The sequence below is a fragment of the Paralichthys olivaceus genome, chromosome 7 (assembly GCF_024713975.1).
Source record: "Paralichthys olivaceus isolate ysfri-2021 chromosome 7, ASM2471397v2, whole genome shotgun sequence".
Lineage (NCBI taxonomy): Eukaryota > Metazoa > Chordata > Actinopteri > Pleuronectiformes > Paralichthyidae > Paralichthys > Paralichthys olivaceus.
In genome coordinates this window covers 17,353,123-17,370,030 of record NC_091099.1, presented here as the reverse complement: position 1 = coordinate 17,370,030, position 16,908 = coordinate 17,353,123, and the positions used below count along the sequence as shown (strand labels likewise).

The 16,908-nt window shown below is 39.3% G+C and overlaps 2 protein-coding genes across 10 annotated transcripts; both read left to right on the top strand.

Moving 5' to 3' along the window:
* Positions 1–42: 42 nt before the first annotated feature.
* Positions 43–3,086, top strand: LOC109643060 (ubiquitin carboxyl-terminal hydrolase 37-like). The gene is made up of 7 exons (XM_069528546.1): positions 43–225; positions 321–444; positions 539–687; positions 772–871; positions 1,255–1,325; positions 1,618–1,726; positions 2,979–3,086. The coding sequence occupies exons 1-7, from the start codon at positions 191–193 to the stop codon at positions 3,084–3,086; spliced, it is 696 nt and encodes a 231-aa protein (XP_069384647.1). The 5' UTR covers positions 43–190.
* A 1,458-nt stretch (positions 3,087–4,544) lies between these two features.
* LOC109624286 (uncharacterized) lies at positions 4,545–16,813 on the top strand. Of its 9 annotated transcripts, none has more exons than XM_069528076.1 (27): positions 4,545–6,238; positions 7,022–7,574; positions 7,675–7,733; positions 7,883–8,006; positions 8,132–8,193; positions 8,862–8,927; positions 9,246–9,348; positions 9,474–9,532; positions 10,194–10,259; positions 10,554–10,677; positions 10,803–10,861; positions 11,528–11,593; positions 11,910–12,012; positions 12,138–12,196; positions 12,862–12,927; positions 13,218–13,341; positions 13,467–13,528; positions 13,929–13,994; positions 14,173–14,304; positions 14,400–14,523; positions 14,617–14,765; positions 14,850–14,949; positions 15,225–15,301; positions 15,690–15,798; positions 15,910–15,970; positions 16,285–16,442; positions 16,576–16,813. In XM_069528076.1, exons 1-27 carry the CDS (start codon positions 6,177–6,179, stop codon positions 16,585–16,587), a joined length of 2,805 nt encoding a protein of 934 aa, XP_069384177.1. In that variant the 5' UTR covers positions 4,545–6,176; the 3' UTR covers positions 16,588–16,813. The 9 variants fall into 9 exon arrangements, with proteins under 9 accessions (XP_069384177.1, XP_069384175.1, XP_069384181.1 ...); XM_069528074.1 differs by having other exon boundaries at positions 4,546–6,238; positions 12,138–12,199; XM_069528080.1 differs by having other exon boundaries at positions 4,548–6,238; positions 7,904–8,006; positions 12,138–12,199.
* Positions 16,814–16,908: the final 95 nt, after the last annotated feature.

Sequence of the window (16,908 nt, the reverse complement as noted above, 5' to 3'; positions counted from 1 at the left end):
TGTTTAATGTTAAGTGTACTCCTTGCAGCAAATCTTAACCACACAGTAAAAGGATACAGGTAAATATCACCTTGTAGATATCACTAAATTCTACACACTGAACCTTTAAGTCAGCTAAGGGTGTCACTTGAGAATAAATGCTATTCTCACTCTGACAGAGTTCACCAGAGACATCAGGGTTCTAAAAGACATGTGGGAGTTGGATCCCGAAGCTGAATTTCTCAGGTACACGACACACCGCAAACAAACACAAATCTGATGTGTGTGTTTTTGTCAGTGGTGATAACAGAGGTTTCCTATTTCTTTCTCACCCTCTACAGTGCATTCATGAACATAGTGAGGTGTCACCGCTCCCCTAATAATGGAAACAAACTCAAGGCCCTCTTTGCCTTCAAAATGGAAGTGGGCAAGAGGTATGCAGAGTTCTTGGACATGGGGCAGAAGGTGTGTTGGCTAGTTTGAAGGTTTGTCTTGTTTCTTTTTCGTCTTGATAGTTTTTCCTCTGTGCATTGAACCCTCTGCGTCTTTCCTTTTGCAGGATGCTCATGAATTTCTGACGTCCTTTCTGGATCACATCCGAAGTTTATGCCCCGTGATTACAGGACTGCCCGGTATGGCAGACATCTACGTATGCCCCATCCAGAAGCACCTGATGTTCAAGATGAAGAGCACCCGGGCGTGCATGGAGTAAATCCCAATGAAGATAAAACACATTTATTTTATTCTTGTTTATTGCGTCTGTAATTTCATGCACATTGTTTTATATTGCAGATGTGGACAGAGATCTATGAATGAGGAAGTCTTCAACAACCTGTCTCTGAACCTGGTACCTCAAGAATCAGTTAAAGAGATGCTTGATAATTACCTGCTGGTGAGTCACGTCTGTCCCTGTCCAGTCCTGTCATCCCATCAACACACACACACACACACACACACACACACACACACACACACACACAAACAAAGTTCATCATAGATTCAAGATTCAAAGATTTTATTGTCAAATACACAGAGAACACGTTTCCCTATGAATTGAAATTCTTGTGCTGTCCTTTCTGGAATACCGACCAAATTTACATAAGAATACAATATTTACATAAAATACAATAAGGCTATGAACATGTTAAAAATAAGGCAGAAACAAGGCGAATGAGGTGAATAAGGTGAGGATTGTGCAAATTTGACAGTAACAGTGAAAAATTAAATAATAATTAAATATAACATATCATCTCTGTATTGTTTTTCAGGAGACAGAGTTGGAATGCAATTGTGTCTGTGGTGGCACAAACTACCACCCAGTGCTACAGCTTTGATACCCTGCCCAGGTAAGTGGCATCACATCCACCAGTTAGATCACAACGGATACTTTATTCCTTAATCACACATCAAGTTTACTTGACATTTTTCACAGGATAAGGACAATCCTCACAATGTGTAAATTTCATTCTCAGACTCTCACTTATTTGGTTATCCATCACAATAAAAATCAAGTATTGATTAAGTAATGATGTTTTCACCAGTTCATTTCATCTAAATTGTATGAATTGTAGTTTTCTTTACATCGAGGGGGTCTTCTCAAAAATATTAAACAATCTTTCCTCTATTTCTTGTCTGCAGAATTTTGATCCTGCACGTGAAGCATTTTTGCTTCACTCCGCTTTTTACCCCGAAGAAACTTCTCAACCCGATCAATATTTCCAGGGAGCTGATTATCTCGTCCACCCAGGTAAGAAAAAACCCCACCTAACTCCCCCTAAAACGTTGGGGACCCCTGTTCTAAAAAATATCTTAATTAGTTAATATGATGACTACTTTGTCTGTGTCTGTAATGAATATCTTACTAACTTAATATGATGACTAACTTTCTCTTTGTCTCTGTGGTGGAAAATCTGCGGACCAATGGTCAACTCATCAATGAAGAAAGCGTTCAGGAACCCTTTGACGTCTTATGCTGAAATATTTATTGAGCTTGGCCAAAGAGAAAATCAGAATTCATCCATACAACATCTGTGCATGATGCTCTCTCATATTGTGAAGTCTGCTTTCCTGCAGTCACACTTTAAACCCCAACAGATCATTTAATCTATGGGTGTGCTTGTTCCTAAACAATCAAATGTATTTTCTAGTTATGGAGACAGTAGTGCGTGCTTACGCAGTCTCATATCTGTGATGTCTAGGGAGTGAAGGCTTTGACCTTCGCCAAGCTCTCGCACTTCCCAAACACAACAGCCTGTTGCACTCTGCCCCAGAGAGGACAAGAGACAGTGTCTATGAAAATTCCATAACAATCGCCTCATTGATCATAAGATCAATCCTGATTACCATTACCCTTAATTAATACATTTTCAGATTGCCCGGAGCCCCTTCAGAACAGATCCAACATCATGCATTACAAAATCCTTCTCAATTAAACAACAAATCAAAAACATTTGAATGACTTTTAAAAAAAAACCACAAATTCACAAACATTATTCTTTGAACTTGTCATTCAGTTAAGATCAATTCATACAATCAGTGAGGTAAATGAAAACCCCTTTTTTGTACCACCCTTATCACTTCTTACATGTGCCCATGAGTTCCGTCTTCTGGCCAACAAGGGCATTTATAAAGCAAACCTTTATTTTATGATGATCCCCTCAAAAACCAAGGCATTAAAGGAGCTCATGACGGAGGTCACAGATCACATGCAACTACTGACAGAGGCCAAAAATGTCACTTATTCAACTAAAAGTGAAACAAAAAGACCCTGCGCTAACTACTCTACTCGAGACAGGTGCAAGATTAAGTATCATCTTGATTATTGAAACCAAACATGAACAGAAGAGGATGAGCAGGAGAAGTGTGACAACAAGGGTAGTTAAGAATTTGACCAGCCCAGACCCCCATCACCCAAAGACACCTGAAAAGTTCCCAAAAGTGAAACAATGATTATCATGTAATTCTTTGATGCCTCCTGCTGTGTCATGTGCCATGTCTAGGACTTCAGCTGTTGCGTCAGAGATGTAGGAGCAACATTCAGTAACTATAAGTTTACAGGTTCCCCCTGGCGCTGCCAACAGGAGATCAAGTGCCATGCGGTTCTGTAAGGCCACTATTTTGACTTCCTGCAACTCTTTATTTTCAGCCAATTCAGCTCTACATGAGACATTAAGATGCCTCTCTAAGACTTTAGATAGAGACTTAAGTTCCTGCTGGGATGTATACATATCATACCAAGGAAAAAGGAGGCTGGATACTTCTTGAGCTGGAGTAATTTCCCTTCTGTGTCTGTGTAGTGGAGGATACAGCAAGGCTATTTCTGCGGATTCTATCTCTCTGATCATGGGAATTAGATACGCTAAATAACAGACACCATGCAACTCTTCATTAGCATGCAACGATAGGCCTGTTCTCCACAAACTAGATACACTCTCTCAGGTAGTGGGGACTGCTTTAGAGTGACATTTATTACAGTGTTACAGCTGCTGTCCTGAATCCTCATATCCTTTCCCTATTACGCGGAAACATAAAGAAACATTATGCAGCTCCTGAATGGATACAGGGGGCACGAAGGTTCGGCAATCTCGTTCGGGTGTTTGTTCACTCTGCTGGGGAGCTGAACAGTTACGCATCTGTATTTTAACTGAACCTATGGACCTAGTGCCAAACCATGGTTGCACATATACTAAAGCTTCAACCAGAATACTGGTAGAATATGGCTCGGGAACACACACCTGGTGTTCAGAAGGTTTTGAACCATTTGTCTGAGCCAGTATTATTTGGACTCGATAATTGAAACTTATCTCTACGTACATTTGCATATGAGCGACGCGGAGCAGTGTGGTGCAATTAAATCCGCTCGGCAGATATTGGTCATTAACTGTTTTAGCGACGTATAGAGCAATGTCTGCATTTTGGGTGGACCTTGCAAAGTCTACGTGGTAGGTTGGAGTGTAGCAATCGTTTGCCTCATCTTTGAATCTTGAAGCAAGGTCATTCCAATTGAACATTTCGTAGTCGGCTTTATTGAATGGGATTGGATTAAACATTGAAGAGTGTATTGATGCTGGCATGTGTTGACATATCCAGCAATTACTGAGATTACGATCACGTGCAAGTAAAAAGTCAACATTTGGTAAATGTGTTCTGGGGTTTTATGTGAGGGATTATTACAGTGTTACAGCTGCTCTGTCCCCAATCCTCATATCCTTTCCCTATTACGCGGAAACATAAAGAAACATTATGCAGCTCCTGAATGGATACAGGGGGCACGTAGGTTCGGCAATCTCGTTCGGGTGTTTGTTCACTCTGCTGGGGATCTGAACAGTTACGCATCTGTATTTTAACTGAACCTATGGACCTAGTGCCAAACCATGGTTGCACATATACTAAAGCTTCAACCAGAATACTGGTAGAATATGGCTCGGGAACACACACCTGGTGTTCAGAAGGTTTTGAACCATTTGTCTGAGCCAGTATTATTTGGACTTGATAATTGAAACTTATCTCTACGTACATTTGCATATGAGCGACGCGGAGCAGTGTGGTGCAATTAAATCCGCTCGGCAGATATTGGTCATTAACTGTTTTAGCGACGTATAGAGCGATGTCTGCATTTTGGGTGGACCTTGCAAAGTCTACGTGGTAGGTTGGAGTGTAGCAATCGTTTGCCTCATCTTTGAATCTTGAAGCAAGGTCATTCCAATTGAACATTTCGTAGTCGGCTTTATTGAATGGGATTGGATTAAACATTGAAGAGTGTATTGATGCTGGCATGTGTTGACATATCCAGCAATTACTGAGATTACGATCACGTGCAAGTAAAAAGTCAACATTTGGTAAATGTGTTCTGGGGTTTTATGTGAGGGACTTTCACTAACAGTTGTTACCCATTGCCTTCTCTAGTGAGTGTCATCAGCCACCTTGGATCCAATGCAAACTCAGGTTAGTTAATCACACAGTGTCACACATTCAGGTCCTCAGGCATATTATAGATAGATGGTTGTATTTTCAGTTCTTTATTATTGTAAATTAGGATATTTGAATGAATTTGCTGTGGTTTTTTTTACATCTGTCATTTTCCCTGGAACTGCCCAGTTGAGTGCTACGTAATTCTCCTCTCTCCATAAAAGAATGCAAATATTTGTCTTGATGTTACGGTCCTGGTCACAAAATTGTTACCTTTCATAACCTCCACACATCAGAGCACCTTTTGTAACAGTGATTTGTCTCCTTTTAGGACACTACATTAGTGCAGGGGTCAAGCGTGATGCAGCTGAAGATGATCCCACTGACCAATGGGTCATTTACGATGACAATACTGTCACACGTACAACTGGGCAGTCCATGTATAACCATTTTTAAAAAAATGCTTACATCCTTTTCTACAAAAGACACGTAAGTTTACGACACTGAGTCCAACACTTTGAATTTACCTGATTGTATCGTACACAAGCATTTTTTTTAATTTTGAAGAGTTGTGAAATTCATTGACTGTACTGACATAGTTTTTCTCTTTTTCTCAAATATAGGGCCTGATGTAAATGGTGTTCTTTCTTTTGATCACATTGAAACCATCAGCCTGAGCGACTGCAGTATTGAAAGGTTCAGTGTGTAGGACTCATAAAAACTCACAAGAACAGCTTGATGAGTTTTTGTTGATATTGTTTGTCATCCACCAACCAGAAGGTTGGCAGCTCGACTCCCAGCCCATGCATAAGTGTCCTTGGGCAAGATGATTCTGAACCCCAAAAAATTTATGTTGAACGCATTAAATGTAGTGTGTATCTTCTAAAAAATATCTTAATAACTCATTATGATGACTACTTTCTCTCTGTCTCTAAAAAATATCTTAATAACTCATAGGATGACCACTTTCTCTCTGTCTCTAAAAAATATCTTAATAACTCATAGGATGACCACTTTCTCTCTGTCTCTAAAAAAATATCTTAATAACTCATAGGATGAAAGAATTCAGCAAATACACTGAACTATAGGATTGATCTACTGGCAGCCTTTAAACTGAAGAATGTGCTGCCTATGATGTTGGCTTTATGGCTACCCACAAAGCAACTGAATGAAAGAATAAAGGAATGCAGTAATGCCCCTTATCATGGGTTGCCACAAAGAAGAAAGATAAACTTTAGGTTGCCAGATAAATATTTTTCAGCAAACTCAACTCAAATCAACGTTTAACCATGAAATCTTTTCTATTAAGCATCGCTAATCTTTTCAAGAGCAGAAGTGAGAAACTTAGAGGGTAAGAACAAAATAACATTACACTGACATAGGAAATAGAAAAACCAGAACAATAGTGCTTGAGTTTGAAGAGGAAGTGCTCCCAAAAAATATGACTCTTGGCTTTCTATGCTGTAGTGTCAAAGAGTATATTCCCAGGCCAATGATGTTCTATAATTGTCAAAGATTTGGTCATACAGCAGAAATATGGGAGATAAGGGGAGAAGATGTGCTAGATGTGAAACGATCATGAATATGTAACCATGAACGACCAAAATGTTGTACCTGTGGTGTCAACCATAGTGTGGCTTATTGGAGCTGAGGAGCAGAGTAGTGTGAATGAACTTAGGTAGGTTAAAGACCAGTCGAGCTGCTGAGTTATGGGTGAGTTGCAGTGGTCGGATAGCACTAGCGGGTGGACCAGCCAGAAGGGAGTTGCAGTAGTCTAGGCGTGAGATGACCAGAGCCTGGACCAGAGGCTTCTGAGTGAGAAGGAGAAGTATTCTCCTGTAATAAATGTGATGATATGTCTAACAGGGTCAGAATGGGGAACAAGCAGGTTGTCACTGAAAAAAACGAAAGTAGCGCTCATCACATCTGTGCTAGATTATGGTTGTATTGTTATCGTTAAAAATTAGAGGTTGCGTAAACTCAAGCTTTGAGACCCAATTGCGACTGCTTTCACTCTGTGAGAATAAGGTCTGGTTTGAGTTGATTTGTCCTTTTAAAAAGAGATTTTATCAACAGCCAGAACTTTGTTCAAAGTAGAATAAGAATAATCAGCAGGTGTGTTTGTGTCTGTCAGCAGAGATGACTCCACAATTGTTCCAGCAGCTACAACCACAGAAGCAGTGAGAAATAAAAACCTACATAATAGTGGACGGAAAGAGGACGTCAACAAAGACGGTCCCTCAGCCATCAAGACTGTCACTGACCAGGCAATCAGAGAGACATCTAGGCATGAACCTCTCTTTACTGGAAAGACTAAAAAGCTACGTAAGAAGACACCGAAAGAGGACATCAGAAATCACAATTCCTTAGACATCAAGACTGTCACTGACCAGGCGGTCAGACAGACTACTTGGTATAAACTCTTCATCGAAAAAACTAAAAAGCTATTTAAGAAGAGACCGAAAGAGGACATCAAAAAAGACAATCCCTCAGCCATCAAGACTGTCACTGACCAGGCGATCAGACAGACTACTTGGCATAAACTCTTCATCGAAAAAACTAAAAAGCTATTTAAGAAGAGACCGAAAGAGGACATCAAAAAAGACAATCCCTCAGCCATCAAGACTGTCACTCACAAGCCGATCAGACAGACATCTTGGTATGACCGACTCTTCGGTACACCAGTGGTAAGGTTTCACATTGAATAGATTTTAGAAGTTAATAAGATATATATTCTTTTATAATATTGGACAATTCAACTGCATGAAATTTGTTTTTACTCTACAGGAGAAAAAAACTTTTCCAAAAACAGTTGACAAAGGAAGAAGCTTCGCCTCACACAAGAGGTAAGTGAAAGACTGCCTGCCACCACTAATAAAAAAAAGGATTGTCAGATATCTCTGTGCAAGCTGAGTCTCACATGAACATATACGGGTTAACCAAAATTTTAAATACATTTTTAAAAGATAATTTTTATCCACATTGAGAACTGTAGTGTGTTTGTGTCTGTCAACAGAGGTGACTCCACCAATACTCCAGCAACTTTAAAACTATGTGCTGGACAGAACATAGTGAAAGACAGCGGGGTACAAGAGTTCAAAGATCTCAGCATCATACAAGTAAGTCTCCCACAGAGTTTTACAGCTTCAAATAAACCACACATTCACCAGTGTGGACATGTTCATCACAAAACAAGTGTGTAACTGTAATATTGAACCATGAGACTTTATTTTACCTCCATCAGAATGAAGTGGGAAAGAACTCAAAGAAGGTGGAGCAGAGTCCCTCTCAGCAGACTAACAACAAGTAAAGACACTCATTACACATCACTACACACTACACAGTTTACAAGTTGACATTTAAAACCAAAGACAGTAACAGGAGGAGTTCTGTAAACAAGAACTCAATATTTCCAACTGAACTGTGGCCATAGTAGAAGCACATACTGGCGTTTGGATGTCTGATCAGATTTGTAATATTGTTCAGTTTAGTCATTATTTTATCAGACAGATCCTGATTTAAAGCTCCAGTGTGTTAAGATTTAGGTGAAAGGATCTATTGGCAGAAATGTAATGTCCAATAATCCTCATGATGTTTTCACTAGTTCGTTTCATCTAAATTGTATGAACTGTAGTTTTCTTTACACCAGAAAAGACCCTTATATTTAAATACCTTATATTTACATCGAGGGGACCCTCTCCACGGAGGCGGCCATGTTTTTACATTAGTCCAGACTGGACAAACTAAACACCTTTTGAGTTTTTATGACAACTGAAGGTACCACAGGTTCTTTTTCATGTTTGGAAGGAGAGGGTGAGGTGAGGGGTGTTCAGCTGCAACATGCAACGTCAACACTAGATATCACTAAATTCTACACACTGTACCTTTAAGTCAGCTAAGGGTGTCACTTGAGAATAACTGCTACACTCATGTCTGTCATGTTTACTGACGTGTGTGTGTCTTCCTCTTACCAGTCATGTCTTTGCTGGGAGTCCCTCCTCTGACATCAGCAGTGATTTGGACTGTGAGGACAGTCTTAGGCGAGTAAATCTGCATAAACACACACACACACAAGAAATCAAATCAGCTGATCATTGATCAGCACCTGCCTCCACTACCAAAAAAAAAGAATTGTCAGATATCTCTGTGCAAGCTGAGTCTCACATGAACATTTGCGGGTTAACCTAAGTAAAACAGTCTATGAAAGGTTAGGGTAACAAAGAAAACACATTTACTCTTCCACCAAGGGAGATTTTTTAAGATTAATTATTTTATCAAAAAGAAAAATTTTAAATACATTTTTAAAAGAGAATTTTTATCCACATTGAGAACTGTAGTGTGTTTGTGTCTGTCAACAGAGGTGACTCCACCAATACTCCAGCAACTTTAAAACTATGTGCTGGACAGAACATAGTGAAAGACAGCGGGGTACAAGAGTTCAAAGATCTCAGCATCATACAAGTAAGTCTCCCACAGAGTTTTACAGCTTCAAATAAACCACACATTCACCAGTGTGGACATGTTCATCACAAAACAAGTGTGTAACTGTAATATTGAACCATGAGACTTTATTTTTCCTCCATCAGAATGAAGTGGGAAAGAACTTAAAGAAGGCGGAGCAGAGTCCCTCTCAGCAGACTAACAAGTAAAGACACTCATTACACATCACTACACACTACACAGTTTACAAGTTGACATTTAAAACCAAAGACTTGTTCTGTAAACAAGAACTCAGTATTTCAAACTGAACTGTGGCCATAGTAGAAGCACATACTGGCGTTTGGATGTCTGATCAGATTTGTAATCTTGTTCAGTTTAGTCATTATTTTATCAGACAGATCCTGATTTAAAGCTCCAGTGTGTAAGATTTAGGTGAAAGGATCTATTGGCAGAAATGTAATGTCCAATAATCCTCATGATGTTTTCACTAGTTCGTTTCATCTAAATTGTATGAATTGTAATTTTCTTTACACCAGAAAAGACCCTTTATATTTAAATACCTTATATTTACATCGAGAGGACTCTCTCCACGGAGGCCGCCATGTTTTTACATTAGTCCAGACTGGACAAACTAAACATCTTTTGAGTTTTTATGACAACTGAAGGTACCACAGGTTCTTTTTCATGTTTGGAAGGAGAGGGTGAGGTGAGGGGTGTTCAGCTGCAACATGCAACGTCAACACTAGATATCACTAAATTCTACACACTGTACCTTTAAGTCAGCTAAGGGTGTCACTTGAGAATAACTGCTACACTCATGTCTGTCATGTTTACTGACGTGTGTGTGTGATTCTTCCTCTTACCAGTCATGTCTTTGCTGGGAGTCCCTCCTCTGACATCAGCAGTGATTTGGACTGTGAGGACAGTCTTAGGTGAGTAAATCTGCATAAACACACACACACAAGAAATCAAATCAGCTGATCATTGATCAGCACCTGCCTCCACTACCAAAAAAAAGAATTGTCAGATATCTCTGTGCAAGCTGAGTCTCACATGAACATTTACGGGTTAACCTAAGTAAAACAGTCTATGAAAGGTTAGGGTAACAAAGAAAACACATGTACTCTTCCACCAAGGGAGATTTTTTAAGATTAATTATTTTATCAAAAAGATAAATTTTAAATACATTTTTTAAAGAGAATTTTTATCCACATTGAGAACTGTAGTGTGTTTGTGTCTGTCAACAGAGGTGACTCCACCAATACTCCAGCAACTTTAAAACTATGTGCTGGACAGAACATAGTGAAAGACAGCGGGATACAAGAGTTCAAAGATCTCAGCATCATACAAGTAAGTCTCCCACAGAGTTTTACAGCTTCAAATAAACCACACATTCACCAGTGTGGACATGTTCATCACAAAACAAGTGTGTAACTGTAATATTGAACCATGAGACTTTATTTTTCCTCCATCAGAATGAAGTGGGAAAGAACTCAAAGAAGGCGGAGCAGAGTCCCTCTCAGCAGACTAACAAGTAAAGACACTCATTACACATCACTACACACTACACAGTTTACAAGTTGACATTTAAAACCAAAGACAGTAACAGGAGGAGTTCTGTAAACAAGAACTCAATATTTCCAACTGAACTGTGGCCATAGTAGAAGCACATACTGGCGTTTGGATGTCTGATCAGATTGTAATCTTGTTCAGTTTAGTCAATATTTTATCAGACAGATCCTGATTTAAAGCTCCAGTGTGTAAGATTTAGGTGAAAGGATCTATTGGCAGAAATGTAATGTCCAATAATCCTCATGATGTTTTCACTAGTTCGTTTCATCTAAATTGTATGAACTGTAGTTTTCTTTACACCAGAAAAGACCCTTATATTTAAATACCTTATATTTACATCGAGGGGACCCTCTCCACGGAGGCGGCCATGTTTTTACATTAGTCCAGACTGGACAAACTAAACATCTTTTGAGTTTTTATGACAACTGAAGGTACCACAGGTTCTTTTTCATGTTTGGAAGGAGAGGGTGAGGTGAGGGGTGTTCAGCTGCAACATGCAACGTCAACACTAGATATCACTAAATTCTACACACTGTACCTTTAAGTCAGCTAAGGGTGTCACTTGAGAATAACTGCTACACTCATGTCTGTCATGTTTACTGACGTGTGTGTGTCTTCCTCTTACCAGTCATGTCTTTGCTGGGAGTCCCTCCTCTGACATCAGCAGTGATTTGGACTGTGAGGACAGTCTTAGGCGAGTAAATCTGCATAAACACACACACACAAGAAATCATATCAGCTGATCATTGATCAGCACCTGCCTCCACTACCAAAAAAAAAGAATTGTCAGATATCTCTGTGCAAGCTGAGTCTCACATGAACATTTGCGGGTTAACCTAAGTAAAACAGTCTATGAAATTTTAGGGTAACAAAGAAAACACATGTACTCTTCCACCAAGGGAGATTTTTTAAGATTAATTATTTTATCAAAAAGAAAAATTTTAAATACATTTTTAAAAGAGAATTTTTATCCACATTGAGAACTGTAGTGTGTTTGTGTCTGTCAACAGAGGTGACTCCACCAATACTCCAGCAACTTTAAAACTATGTGCTGGACAGAACATAGTGAAAGACAGCGGGGTACAAGAGTTCAAAGATCTCAGCATCATACAAGTAAGTCTCCCACAGAGTTTTACAGCTTCAAATAAACCACACATTCACCAGTGTGGACATGTTCATCACAAAACAAGTGTGTAACTGTAATATTGAACCATGAGACTTTATTTTTCCTCCATCAGAATGAAGTGGGAAAGAACTCAAAGAAGGCGGAGCAGAGTCCCTCTCAGCAGACTAACAACAAGTAAAGACACTCATTACACATCACTACACACTACACAGTTTACAAGTTGACATTTAAAACCAAAGACTTGTTCTGTAAACAAGAACTCAGTATTTCAAACTGAACTGTGGCCATAGTAGAAGCACATACTGGCGTTTGGATGTCTGATCAGATTTGTAATCTTGTTCAGTTTAGTCATTATTTTATCAGACAGATCCTGATTTAAAGCTCCAGTGTGTAAGATTTAGGTGAAAGGATCTATTGGCAGAAATGTAATGTCCAATAATCTTCATGATGTTTTCACTAGTTCGTTTCATCTAAATTGTATGAACTGTAGTTTTCTTTACACCAGAAAAGACCCTTTATATTTAAATACCTTATATTTACATCGAGGGGACCCTCTCCACGGAGGCGGCCATGTTTTTTACATTAGTCCAGACTGGACAAACTAAACATCTTTTGAGTTTTTATGACAACTGAAGGTACCACAGGTTCTTTTTCATGTTTGGAAGGAGAGGGTGAGGTGAGGGGTGTTCAGCTGCAACATGCAACGTCAACACTAGATATCACTAAATTTTACACACTGTACCTTTAAGTCAGCTAAGGGTGTCACTTGAGAATAACTGCTACACTCATGTCTGTCATGTTTACTGACGTGTGTGTGTGTGTCTTCCTCTTACCAGTCATGTATTTTCTGGGAGTCCCTCCTCCGACATCAGCAGTGATTTGGACTGTGAGGACAGTCTTAGGTGAGTAAATCTGCATAAACACACACAAGAAATCAAATCAGCTGATCATTGATCAGTACCTGCCTCCACTACCAAAAAAAAGGATTGTCAGATATCTCTGTGCAAGCTGAGTCTCACATGAACATTTGCGGGTTAACCTAAGTAAAACAGTCTATGAAAGGTTAGGGTAAAAAAGAAAACACATGTACTCTTCCACCAAGGGAGATTTTTTAAGATTAATTATTTTATCAAAAAGAAAAATTTTAAATACATTTTTTAAAGAGAATTTTTATCCACATTGAGAACTGTAGTGTATTTGTGTCTGTCAACAGAGGTGACTCCACCAATACTCCAGCAACTTTAAAACTATGTGCTGGACAGAACATAGTGAAAGACAGCGGGGTACAAGAGTTCAAAGATCTCAGCATCATACAAGTAAGTCTCCCACAGAGTTTTACAGCTTCAAATAAACCACACATTCACCAGTGTGGACATGTTCATCACAAAACAAGTGTGTAACTGTAATATTGAACCATGAGACTTTATTTTTCCTCCATCAGAATGAAGTGGGAAAGAACTCAAAGAAGGCGGAGCAGAGTCCCTCTCAGCAGACTAACAACAAGTAAAGACACTCATTACACATCACTACACACTACACAGTTTACAAGTTGACATTTAAAACCAAAGACAGTAACAGGAGGAGTTCTGTAAACAAGAACTCAATATTTCCAACTGAACTGTGGCCATAGTAGAAGCACATACTGGCGTTTGGATGTCTGATCAGATTGTAATCTTGTTCAGTTTAGTCATTATTTTATTAGACAGATCCTGATTTAAAGCTCCGGTAGAGAGGTGAGGGGTGTTCAGCTGCGACATGCAACGTCAACACTAGATACCACTAAATTCTACACACCGTACCTTTAAGTCAGCAAAGGGTTCATTGAGAATAAATGCTACACTCATGTCTGTCATGTTTACTGACGTGTGTGTGTGTGTGTGTGTGTGTGTCTTCCTCTTACCAGTCATGTATTTTCTGGGAGTCCCTCCTCTGACATCAGCAGTGATTTGGACTGTGAGGAAAGTCTTGGGTGAGTAAATCTGCATAAACACACACACACAAGAAATCAAATCAGCTGATCATTGATCACCGGCTGTTTGATTACATACTCGAGCTTCAATTCTAGAAAAACCTCAGCACTTGATGTTTTCACTTATGCAAGTTTTGTAAATTCAACTTGTTTTGTCAAACACCTTCATCCTTGACAGGTTTCCAAACCCCAGTCAAATCTGCTACATGAACTCCATCCTCCAGAGTGTGCTCACTCTGACAGAGTTCACCAGAGACATCAGGGTTCTAAAAGACATGTGGGAGTTGGATCCCGAAGCTGAATTTCTCAGGTACACGACACACCGCAAACAAACACAAATCTGATGTGTGTGTTTTTGTCAGTGGTGATAACAGAGGTTTCCTTTTTCTTTCTCACCCTCTACAGTGCATTCATGAACATAGTGAGGTGTCACCGCTCCCCTAATAATGGAAACAAACTCAAGGCCCTCTTTGCCTTCAAAATGGAAGTGGGCAAGAGGTATGCAGAGTTCTTGGACATGGGGCAGAAGGTGTGTTGGCTAGTTTGAAGGTTTGTCTTGTTTCTTTTTCGTCTTGATAGTTTTTCCTCTTGCATTGAACCCTCTGCGTCTTTCCTTTTGCAGGATGCTCATGAATTTCTGACGTCCTTTCTGGATCACATCCGAAGTTTATGCCCCGTGATTACAGGACTGCCCGGTATGGCAGACATCTACGTATGCCCCATCCAGAAGCACCTGATGTTCAAGATGAAGAGCACCCGGGCGTGCATGAAGTAAATCCCAATGAAGATAAAACACATTTATTTTATTCTTGTTTATTGCGTCTGTAATTTCATGCACATTGTTTTATATTGCAGATGTGGACAGAGATCTATGAATGAGGAAGTCTTCAACAACCTGTCTCTGAACCTGGTACCTCAAGAATCAGTTAAAGAGATGCTTGATAATTACCTGCTGGTGAGTCACGTCTGTCCCTGTCCAGTCCTGTCATCCCATCAACACACACACACACACACACACACACAAACAAACAAAGTTCATTATGGTACTCTCCATTTGTGCATATTATCATTTGAGTCTTTGGTCGGTGTGAATGAGACACATCAAAGTTTGGACGTTGTTTGTCTTTCAGTTTTAATTCACAACCATGTGACCACAATTATCTCTCTCTCTGACACACACACACACCCCGTATATCACTGATAACATATCATCTCTGTATTGTTTTTCAGAAGACAGAGTTGGAATGCAATTGTGTCTGTGGTGGCACAAACTCCACCCAGTGCTACAGCTTTGATACCCTGCCCAGGTAAGTGGCATCACATCCACCACAGTTAGATCACAACGGATACTTTATTCCTTAATCACACATCAAGTTTACTTGACATTTTTCACAGGATAAGGACAATCATTTCCTCACAATGTGTAAATTTCATTCTCAGACTCTCACTTATTTGGTTTTCCATCACAATAAAAATCAAGTATTGATTACTTTTAGTTTCATGGTATGTAGTTTCAAACCGATTTTACTTTAAAGGTCCAGTGTGTAAGATTTAGGTGAGATGGATCTATTGGCAGAAATTTAATGTAGAATAATCCTCATGATGTTTTCACCAGTTCATTTCATCTAAATTGAAATTGAGTAATTTTATCAATCAAAAATATTAAATAATCTTTCTTCTATTTCTTGTCTGCAGAATTTTGATCCTGCACGTGAAGCGTTTTTGCTTCACTCCGCTTTTTACCCCGAAGAAACTTCACGACCCGATCAATATTTCCAGGGAGCTGACTATCTCGTCCACCCAGGTAAGAAAAAAACTCACCTAACTCCAAGTAAAAAGTCAACATTTGGTAAATGTGTACTGGGGTTTTATGTGAGGGACTTTCACTAACAGTTCTTACCCATTGCCTTCTCAGGATCAGGGCTGGTACAGTCTAGTGAGTGTCATCAGCCACCTTGGAGCCAATGCAAACTCAGGTTAGTTAATCACACAGTGTCACACTGTCACATTCTGCAGTCCTCTATCAGGTCCTCAGGCATATTATAGATAGATGGTTGTATTTTCAGTTCTTTATTATTGTAAATTAGGATATTTGAATGAAGTTGCTGTGTTTTTTTTACATCTGTCATTTTCCCTGGAACTGCCCAGTTGAGTGCTACGTAATTCTCCTCTCTCCATAAAAGAATGCAAATATTTGTCTTGATGTTACGGTCCTGGTCACAAAATTGTTACCTTTCATAACCTCCACACATCAGAGCACCTTTTGTAACAGTGATTTGTCTCCTTTTAGGACACTACATTAGTGCAGGGGTCAAGCGTGATGCAGCTGAAGATGATCCCACTGACCAATGGGTCATTTACGATGACAATACTGTCACACGTACAACTGGGCAGTCCATGTGTAAGCATTTTAAAAAAAATGCTTACATCCTTTTCTACAAAAGACACGTACGTTTACGACACTGAGTCCAACACTTTGAATTTACCTGATTGTATCGTACACAAGCATTTTTTTAATTTTGAAGAGTTGTGAAATTCATTGACTGTACTGACATAGTTTTTCTCTTTTTCTCAAATATAGGGCCTGATGTAAATGGTGTTCTTTCTTTTGATCACATTGAAACCATCAGCCTGAGCGACTGCAGTATTGAAAAGTTCAGTGTGTAGGACTCATAAAAACTCACAAGAAAAGCTTGATGAGTTTTTGTTGATATTGTTTTTCATCCACAAACCAGAAGATTGGTAGCTCGAATCCCAGCCCATTGTATGGTGTATCTTCTAATAAATTTCGGACTAAGTCAGTATGATGACTTACTTTCTCTCTGTCTCTAAAAATATATTAATAACTCAATATGATGACTACTTTCTCTCTGTCTTTAAAATATATATTACTAAGTCAATATGATGATTTACT